This window comes from Mirounga leonina, unplaced genomic scaffold (assembly GCF_011800145.1).
Source record: "Mirounga leonina isolate KUSES-001 unplaced genomic scaffold, KU_Mleo_1.0 Mir_97, whole genome shotgun sequence".
NCBI classification, from domain to species: domain Eukaryota; kingdom Metazoa; phylum Chordata; class Mammalia; order Carnivora; family Phocidae; genus Mirounga; species Mirounga leonina.
In genome coordinates, this window is record NW_023270889.1 from 8,322,160 (window position 1) to 8,332,579 (window position 10,420).

General features: G+C 36.5%; 1 protein-coding gene across 1 annotated transcript in view; it reads right to left on the bottom strand.

The window, feature by feature from the left end:
- Positions 1–206: 206 nt before the first annotated feature.
- The window catches only part of LOC118006573 (fibroblast growth factor 10), a 78,794-nt gene continuing 68,580 nt past the window's right edge, over positions 207–10,420 (bottom strand). The window contains exons 2-3 of the mRNA XM_034999298.1: positions 5,652–5,755; positions 207–1,724 (exon numbers count right to left, since the gene is read on the bottom strand). Coding sequence (XP_034855189.1) covers positions 1,527–1,724; positions 5,652–5,755 — 302 coding nt within the window. The 3' untranslated portion in view covers positions 207–1,526. The remainder of the gene's footprint in view (positions 1,725–5,651; positions 5,756–10,420) is intronic.

The window sequence follows — 10,420 nt, forward strand, 5'->3', positions numbered from 1 at the left end:
TCACTTAAAGTATTTAAAACAAATAATATTTTTCTACACTTTTTAAAAAAAATCACTACAGACACTGCAAATAAGGCTTATGTATTTATTTACTGGAATACAATGTGATGATGACTGGTATACTCTTATGTATTGTTTTCTATACCTGCTCTAACAAAATGAATTTTGATATGGTTACATGATGGAATCTTCCAAAGCTCTTTAAATTGACAGAAAATAAGTTTTATTTGGTTTTGTAAAGACTAGATCATACAGCTCGAACAGGTTTCAGTATATGGTTACACATATACGAGGATATATTTGCTCAGTTTAAGCCCCTGGGAGAGTTACACTTCAAATTCCTTGATAATTCCTTTGGGGGAAATGCACTCTGTGGGACTTATAAAGGGTTCTTATATATGCAGACAGCCTCTTCATCACTTACCACCGTGACACACGGCAAAAAATCGTTGGGAAATAATGAGGCTGGGCTACTAAAATTTATTTAACAATTTTCCTTCTTTTAGTATATTCTTAGAGCCCCATTAGTGTATTGAAAGAGAAGAATTTGGCCTTCTGGTCTATTTTTTTTTTATGAAAGGAAGCCTTAGGAGTGATCGATGTTTTTAAACGATGGCAGATATCTCTCATCAAGCCATGCCACAACACTGTCATATTTATTGTGGATGGTTCTTATTGCAGGAGTGATATTAAGTTAACTCATAGCACATGGGGCTCTCACCCTGCTTCCCTATCTCCTCTCCTATTCTTGAAGTGTTTGCCAAGTTTTAAAAACACTTTGTCATGAACATGCATGTGGTGTGCTGAAGAAAAAGAAAAGGTAAATCAGAGGGCAGCTGCTGAGGATACTCTTTAAAACCCCAAAAGATATTTAACATCCTATTAAATAAATAACTTAGAACGAAATAGAAAGGGATGAAGGCAGAATGCACAAGCATACCGTACTATTTGTTTTGTTAGAACAGTTTAACACTAACATGTTTACATTTTTTTAATTCTTATCCAACTCTTCCATGATGCCACGCCCAAAGCTCCTTTGGTTGTGCATATGATGTGACCCAAGTGCTTTCCAGTAAATGCTTGCATGTCTTACTGCTCATTGAATCATTAGGCTTGCATGAGCAATGAAAGTCTTTGATATGAGTTCGTATTCCATAAATAACTTTCCCGACGATCCAACAGATTGTTCCATGTCCTTCAAGTTCTAGCTCAGAGGTTAAAAAACAAGAACAGAAACAAAAACTTCTCCAAAAACCCAGCCACAATGTTGTTTGCTTAGGAATAACTTCCATCCCATGTAACTCTGCCTATATCTCGATTATAAGGCATGACACAGAACTAATTAAAAGAACATCATATGTCAGCAGTGAGTACAAAACCTTCAAAGACTTCTTTCGTTCAAGCAAGCAGACATCTGACATCTGCAGTGTGTCTCTGCCTTTTGAGCTACTGTCTTCATGAAGAATACCAACTAGTCCTGGCAAAAGAACCTTTGGTTCTCCTGCATCCACAAACCTTGCCTTCCTCTATGAGTGTACCACCATTGGAAGAAAATGAGCTGAGGTGTTTTTTCTTCGTGTTTTCTGTCCTCTCCGGGGAGCTCCTTTTCCATTCAATGCCACGTACATTTGCCTCCCATTGTGTTGCCAGTTGAAGGATGCGTACGTATTGTATCCATTTTCCTCTATCCTCTCCTTCAGCTTACAGTCATTGTTAAATTCTTTCTGCAAGGGGAAAATAAGATCTTTTATTCTGGTGATGATGATACTTACTTTCATTTGACACACACCATCCAGAGAACTCCAGTGCAAGAGTTTTGTTTGCTGTTGCCATTTGTACGTAAGTTGTGTACTTAATGTGTGGTGTCAACAGTAGAAGAGTAGAACTCACAACCACAAAACAGGTTCTGTGTTTGAAGGCTCATGATTCACTTTAATTGATCATCATAACCACATGTTAGGGCCCTTTTAAAAAGCTGGTGTGTTTTGAATATGACATGGCTTAAGTGCCTAGAATGATTGTCAAGAAGCAAAGGTTCCACTATCGGTATTTGTGATGAGTCAATGATAAAGAATAGTGTTATAATCCTTTTTTTTTTTTCCTTCAGAATAATGACCAGGGGTCTCATGGGGAAAACAGAATTACAGAAAAAACTTGGGCTTATCAAGTTTGCAAACTTTACCTATAAATCCATAATAAATACACCCACATTGGTAAGAAAGCAGATCATATAACAAAATCATAATCGTTCTAGATAACCAAGAGGGCCAGGGAACAGTGGGGGGAAGTTTTCCTTTTTTACAAATACTAGATTTCTCTATTTTGGTAGATAATATACAATTTTCCATAACTTGGAATTTTAATAGATTTACTCTGAGGTCTAAAATGATTGAAAACGAGGACATGGAATGCCTTGCTTTGTGAATTATCATATCAAAGAAATTACAAACATGGTGACTATCACTGCCTTTATTGTATAAACCTGAGACTTTGGTCCTGGGAAATTCCACTCTATAGCCATAGTCCTTTGGCTTTGTTTCAAGTGGCCATGTGTTTTAAGGGGATTTTTGGGACAAGAATTGATGTTTCCTTCATTCCATAAATCCAGTATCTTTCTCTGGAGTTACTGATGAAGAGTAACCACTAATCTCAAAACTCTGGCTTTAGAAATGTCCCTCCAGGGGCTCCTGGGTGGCTCAGTCATTAAGCATCTGCCTTCGGCTCAGGTCATGATCTCAGGATCCTGGGATCGAGCCCCGCATCGGGCTCCCTGCTGCTCGGGAAGCCGGCTTCTCCGTCTCCCACTCCTGCTGCTTGTGTTCCCTCTCTCACTGTGTCTCTCTCTGTCAAATAAATAAAATCTTAAAAAAAAAAAAAAAGAAATGTCCCTCTTCTCTTATATCCATATTAAAGCAGATAAGAAGCTAAGGAATACGGGATTTTGCTCTTCTGGTTCTATGTTTTCCAATCCAAACCAAGAGTATCGTAGGGATCTTTTAGTTGGCCTCTCCTGGGCAGTTTTTCTCACCTTGGGATTTAAAATTTTTTTTTTTACTAAATTCTCAATTCCTGAATGTGTGTATATTTAAGTATCTGGGTTTCTGTGAACTAGATCATCATTTTGAACATTATCAGAACAATCACAAACATAGTTTGTCTAAAACTATATGGCTTCAAAGCAGTGATTTTTTTTATGTGAATAATCATATTCATTCTAATAAAGGGGATGCAGTTTAGAGACTGTGGGAGGATTGGGGTTATTTGAGATGATTTTATATTTGCAACAGAGCTGTGTATAGAAAAGTAGCAGCAGATACTTATTTTTCCTTTCCAAAATAAATTTATAGAGTAATGTCTCTTTTTTTTTATTTTTTATTTTTTTTATTTATTTATTTTTTTCTCGTCTCTCTTTTTTTTTTTTTAAAGATTTGTTTATTTGAGAGAGAGACAGAACACGTGTGCGGAAGTCTCAAGCAGACTCCCGTTGAGTGCGGAGCCTGATGCCAGGCTTGAACTCATTACCCTGAGATTATGACCTGACTTGAAACCAAGAGTCATTTGCTCAATTGACTGAACCACCCATGTGCCCCTAGAACAATGTCTCCAAGTGAGGTATACCTGCAGCAGATTCCTAATCTCAGGTGTTTTTTTAGTATTTATACCTTAGCTCAGATGTATCAGAATCTCTGGAGGAGGGACCTAGGAATCTATGTGTTTACAGCATTTAGGCGAGTCATACTTAAGAAAGTCAAAAAAAAAACAACAAAAAAAAGGAAAGGTCTTGGGGCTATGCTCTTGGTGGATCTGAGTGCTGAGGGTATAGTGTGGGATAAGGCAGCCCCTGTCCAATTTAAGCTCACAATTTATTGGGGGAAGGCAGTCAAGAATAAACACATTCATGAGAGAATTTCTGATAAATCTCATTGCAGATAACTAAAAGGGGGTGCTATGATAGAAAGCAATGGGCATCTACTTTAGATACAGAAATGATGAAACAATGAAATTATTCATACATCTTAGAGTTTAGTAAGAAGCATAGACACAGTATGCGAGTAGTGTTGGGATAGAAGAAAAAGGTTATTAAATATTTTTATGACCCTGTTCATTTAAGAATTCTCCATTTCTCTCTGACGCCACCTTTTTAAAGAGGTATACTTTATCAATTAAAAGTTATTTCAATCTTTTATTGCAATTTAAATTGTTTACCTTTTTTTCTCTCAATTTAAATTCGTGTTGATCTGACTTTAAAGTTTTGGTTTTGACTAAGTGTATTAGTATCTCTGCAAGGAATATAAACCTGGTCCTCTTACCCAGTGATTCTGATAATAGTAGATTAAGGAGGGATTCAAACATGTTCATTCAAGAAAATAAAAAATGCCTCAAAAGTGATTATGCTGTGAACCCCTGAATGGTACCACTTTTTAAAATGACCCATTATTGGGGCACCTGGGTGGCTCAGTTGTTAAGCGTCTGCCTTCCACTCAGGTCGTGATCCCAGGGTCCTGGGATGGAGCCCCGCATCGGGCTCCCTGCTCCGCGGGAAGCCTGCTTCTCCCTCTCCCACTCCCCCTGCTTGTGTCCCCTCTCTCGCTGTCTCTCTCTCTGTCAAATAAATAAATAAAATCTTTAAAAAAATAATAAAAAAATGGCCCATTTCTCTCCTGGGCTCATGAGCAGAGCTGCACATAATGGAAAATTTTAAAATTCCCTTAACCACGTCCCTCCCCCTGCCATGCAAAAGGCAGTTATCCCAGACAAAGGGACTGGCCCACAGTGTGTGTGCCCAACTCCCCAGTTATGAGTGGATCTGATACAAATGAAATATAAGACTATACTATAATCAGACCAGTGGTTCTTAAGTTGGGTTATCAAAGTGTTGCATCAGGAACACCTGGAACCTTGTTAGAAATGCAAATTCTTAGATCTTATCACAGCTTTAATGTATCAAAAAATCCTTCCCAGTGATTGTGGTCAAGTTTGGGAGCTGCTGGTCTAGGCAGGCAGTGCAATTGTCCTTATGCTAATCAACAAAATAAGGTTATTTGCACATTTTGAAGTGATATTCCTTAATCCTTGCTATGAAACTCAGAGATGTATGTACCCAAAGCATTGGCTGGGTACCAGCTGCATCAATGAACTAATGACTGTTGTCTAGGTAAATAAAATTATGAAGTTGATTGAAGGCACACACAAATGGTGAATTTCTTAATCTGCCTCCCCATCTCATATTTTAACAGAATACAAAATACCAAACCCCTGTTTTATCTTCTGCTCTAAAACACACACAGTGTATGGTTTCCTATGCAATTTAAGATCTTTGTTTTCAATGATTCTTCTCCAAGTTGTCTGCAGCACCCGTGCCAATCTGACCAGATGCTTCCGTGAGAGTCTGACCTGTTAACAGTTCAGAGCACGGACTGACGAAAGCCAGCAACAGCCTGTGTGGTAGACTGAAGGGTGAACAACAGAGGAAATTACACAGTTGCAAGAGCTGCTTTGCCAGCTCTTGAAACTCTGGTGACCAGCCCACCGTGGCTCTATTTACTAGCAATAGAATGATAACAAAGCTCTTCAGTGTCTGAGGGAAACAGTCCAAAACTCTGGTAATGATTTACTGCAGCGGACTTGGAAAACTAAAGCAGAATACTTACTGAGCCATAGAGTTTCCCCTTCTTGTTCATGGCTAAATAATAGTTGCTGTTAATGGCTTTGACGGCAACAACTCCGATTTCCACTGAAGTTATCTCTAGGATACCTAAAACATACAATAAAAAAAAGCGCTAAATTTAAAGGGTCACATATATTTAGGTGAAAGAAAGAGAAAATCAGAACTATTGAGTTTTAATTTCTGATCATTCTAAAATTAGTAGATTTTTTTAAAAAGATTTTATTTATTTATTTGAGACAGAGAGAATGAGAGACAGAGAGCATGAGAGGGAGGAGGGTCAGAGGGAGAAGCAGACTCCCTGCCGAGCAGGGAGCCCGATGCGGGACTCGATCCAGGGACTCCAGGATCATGACCTGAGCCGAAGGCAGTCGCTTAACCAACTGTGCCACCCAGGCGCCCTAAAATTAGTAGATTTTTAAAAACTGGGGGCATCCGGGTGGCTCAGTCAGTTAAGCAAACGGCTCTTGATTTCAGCTCAGGTCCTGATCTCAGGGTGATGAGATTGAGCCCCGTGTCAGGCTCTCCACTCAGCGCGGAGTCTGTTTAAGATTCTCTTTCTCCTTCTCCCTCTGCCCCTTTCCCCCCCACTCTCTCTCTCTGTCTCTCAAATAAATCAATCTTTAAAAAAAATAAAAATTAAAAAAATTAAAAATTGGAAAAAAAAATCTCTTTCGATGTGCCTAACTATATTGAAACAAGTAGTAAGTCTTTAAAAGAATTCCCTTATATTTTACTCTGAGCATATAAAGAAAAATATTGTTTTAATTAAAATGCTTCCTTTGCTAACTCTGCATTTTCAACCCCATAAATACTGAAACAACTCTATCTTAGCCTGGATTTCACAAAAACTTATCAGAGCACACATCTGTACTATGGTATTAAATTAAATCCATAGCATATGTCAATAATATGTCAGATTTGCCTCAATCTGTAAAAACAGTGGTAAACTATTTCTCCTTTGTAGGACACTTAGATAAACTAAATCTCTTGGCTACATTTAACTGATAAATTCAGTTTTGGAAAATGTGTTGACATTCTGTGATACAGAAAGTCTAATCCCAACATCCACATTGTCTTTAAAATAGCAAAATCACCACTTTGGGTTGGGAGAATATCCAGTATCCATCAGCATTTTTAAAGGCTTTTTTTCCCCCTAGAAAGAATGGAAAACTGAGGGAATTTGTAACTAATAGACAAGAGAACTTTTTCCCTCATACACATGTTTTGGTTGGTGCATCTAAAGGTAATTTTCTCTGAAAGGTCTGTAGGTAACTACAGGGAAAGCATTCGATATTTTACCTTGCCTTCGAGGTACAAACAAATACATCCATTTATTGGCATATTGAAAAATACTTTCTTGTAGTTCATTTCTTTAATTCTGACAACAGTCCTCTAAGAAGGTATTGCTATTCTTACTTACAGATGAAAAACAGAGGATATGAGATTATATAACTCACATATAAGATGCTAAAGTGACAGAGGTCAGTTATGATGGATCAAACACCTAAGCTTCTGGCTTTCAGACTGTTTCACTCTCCATCTCTATTTACCTCTCTATCATATCTCCCCACCTTTTCCCATTCTCCCAAGGGAATCCTGTTGGAAAACCATCTGACAAAATGACTTATCAAGATAACAGTCTTTAATAGGCATGCCACAGAGGAAAATGTCTAAGTATCAGGGAAGGGACTCTAACGTACTTTATGTCACAAACAGAAGATACAGAGCAACGCAGGAGGTTGAAATCTTGGGCAAAATATTTAGGCCTGTATTTACTTTGTCTAAGAAACAAGCACTGTCAGTAAATTGCAAGTTGTTCCCTATGTATGCTTTTGTAACCAAAAATTGTTAGAATGAAAACATTGAAGGATGATTTTAGCAAAGAATAAAGCAGGATTTTGAAGGTGACAAAAAGAAAAACGTGATACAAATGTTACTAAATCCTTGACCAATCATTTCTGAGAGTGCATTGCACATGGTATAGTTAGCTTGGAAACCCCTGGATTTTTCTGCTTTGCACAAAACAGGAACTCAATAGTCAAAGAATTCATCAATCAATTAACCATTTTCCCACTCTGCAACCAGTTAAGACTAGTGTGAAAAAGTTCACTATGCTTTGAAATAGAAAGTGGGAAGACCTAGATGACTTAAGATTTTTTCAAATTCTGAAAAGAATTTTTTGTGTATGTCAGTAAAGTATAATCTGATAATTTTGTGGTAATGAACAATGACTGTCTTTATTATAAACATCTGTTAATATGAAAGTGACTTTCTGAGGGGCTCAAGTGTAGCAGACTTGTCCATTTTTTTAATGAAGAACCTCTTCAGTGTTCTCTGTCCTTTGGTAAGGATGATTAAGTTTGCTTATAAAAGTCTTTTTTGAAAAAGAGAACCAGAATTCTACTTGATGGTTGTTGGACTAATAACTTAGCATTCTATATTTGTATATTTTGATGCAAAATTAAATGCCAATTGAAGGATGACCTCCTAGGGGAAAGTAAGTGAAAGGCATACAGATTTCTCTGTATTTCTTACAATTTTTGTGAATCTACAATTATCTCAAAAGTTATAAAGTACTGTTTTGTTACTTAAAGAAACTAACTCCTGAAAATTATATCATTAATGAAAGGGAACATAAATTATATTTCTTATTCATGTAAGTCAGGTATTTTCTAAATTTGAAGACATATTCTTGTAGTGAAATTCTATTACTTACATTAAGTTTTAACCACATCAGTTTTGATGTCTCTTAAAAGATGAATATGCCAGGTGGTATCTAAATCTATTTAAGAGCTTTTGGACAGTTTAATTCAAACACATAGGAAGACCTGTGGGGAGAAGGGTACTCTTTTAGGAAATGGGAACATAAAGCCAAGTAAGTTACGGCTTTCCGTGAGCAAAATCTATGCTGTATTGGAAGTAAAAGACAAATACGCAGAGAATTACAATAAAACATATTAAGTGATAGTACGAGCTAAGATAGAAGATAAAAGAGGCAAAAATAAAAGTAGTCCATATTGGCTGGGGCTCCAAGGCAGACTTACTATTTGGAGCTGAGACTTGAATTGGGTTTTGAAGGTTGAATAAGAAGCATCCAGGGGAAAGGTGGGAACACATGAACAAAAGCATTAAGATGAAACAGTGTGGTGTTTTCAGAAAATCATGTTTGACTTATCAACTAGAGAACAAGAAACAAGGCAGGAAGTCATGAGAAGAGAGGTTAGGGAGTTAAGTAATACTTAAGGTATCAACCATCTTGTATGGACTCTAAGAATTTTGGCAAATAGGAAGTATTTTATCTAAAACTATATGACTTTAAAAAACATGTTAGAAAGATCCAATATTTGGCAAATTTATTTAAGTAAATAATATCAATCTCTAAAGTTTATTTTGAATTATATTTGAAATCCTATATAATAAAGTTTGATTATCGACATTACAAGTGATTGCAACATAAATCAGCGCCTGTTAATGGGCACATTCTACCTGAGAATGCATCATCACCATAGTAATGGGGAAGATTTTGCAAACTGATGAAATCCAAATGGAAATAACCTAGAAGTCACAATTTTCATGTAAATCATCTTTTCTTTTAACTTGCCAACGCATGAGTTATGTTTTGATGAATCATTGAGTAGTTAATCTGAGAAGGGCCATTCACAAGTTTCTTTCCCAGTTCATGCTTCTCATCCTTCTCCAGAAGAGAAGCATCTGACCCATTTTCTCCCTAGCAATCACCCTGGACCAAGAATACTTCTCTTTTTGGGCTATTAGAATAAACAAACTATTGGCCAGCATGATAACTTTCTCCTTAAACATTTTTTCATGACACAACAGGAGAAAGTAAAAGGCAAGTAAAACTTTAATAAAATGGATATAGACAGAGGGAAAGCTAGATGTAAAAAACAAATGCAAAATCCCATTATCCTCTCCTAAATAAATAAAACATGAATATATAAGAAATCCTAGAGATTCTTTGAGTAAATTAAATAATGTATTAAGCACAAATGTGTAGGATTTGTGTTAGCTCTTACTATGGAGGATGCAAAAACAAACAAGACACAGCCCTTACCTTCAAGGAGCTTTAAAACTGGGTAGAATAAGGACACATATAATTAAAGTACTTATAATACAAAGAAAATATTCTAAGAGGTACATGAGAGAGAAAATACATTGTCTTGGTTTTAAATAGTAAAGTTATTGTCCTGAAGATGGTTGATGTTTGAGGTGAACCTGTCAGGCGTAGGATTTTAGTAGGTGAGAATTTGCAAAGTTGAGAGAAATAGTCTATGCAGAGAAAAATGAAGGAGTGAAGAAAGGCCTCGGGGAGAGAAAAGGATTCAGTTTGTATTTGAGCTATGGTTGGCTCTCCCCACCAATCGTACTTTGTGGGGACCACTCAGTAAAAGTATAGATTGTACTTCATTGAGTAGCAGTGGTGCTGTCCTGCGCGAGGAATGTACTTTTCAAAAACTTTGTTGTGAACTTTGGAAGCAGCTCCGTAAATGTCAGAGCCTCATGAATTCAGAATCAGTCACATCTATTATTTTGCTCTAAATATTTTACTCAAAATTATAATGCTCTATAGTTTGATAGTTTTAGTTAATGTGCTGAAACATATTATGATTAGTATAATGTAATACACAAATCCTAACTTCTCTAAACTAAATCTCTTTCTCATGAATTGTTGTCAAGTGTCCCACTTTTATATTATATTATATTATATTATATTATATTATATTATATTATATT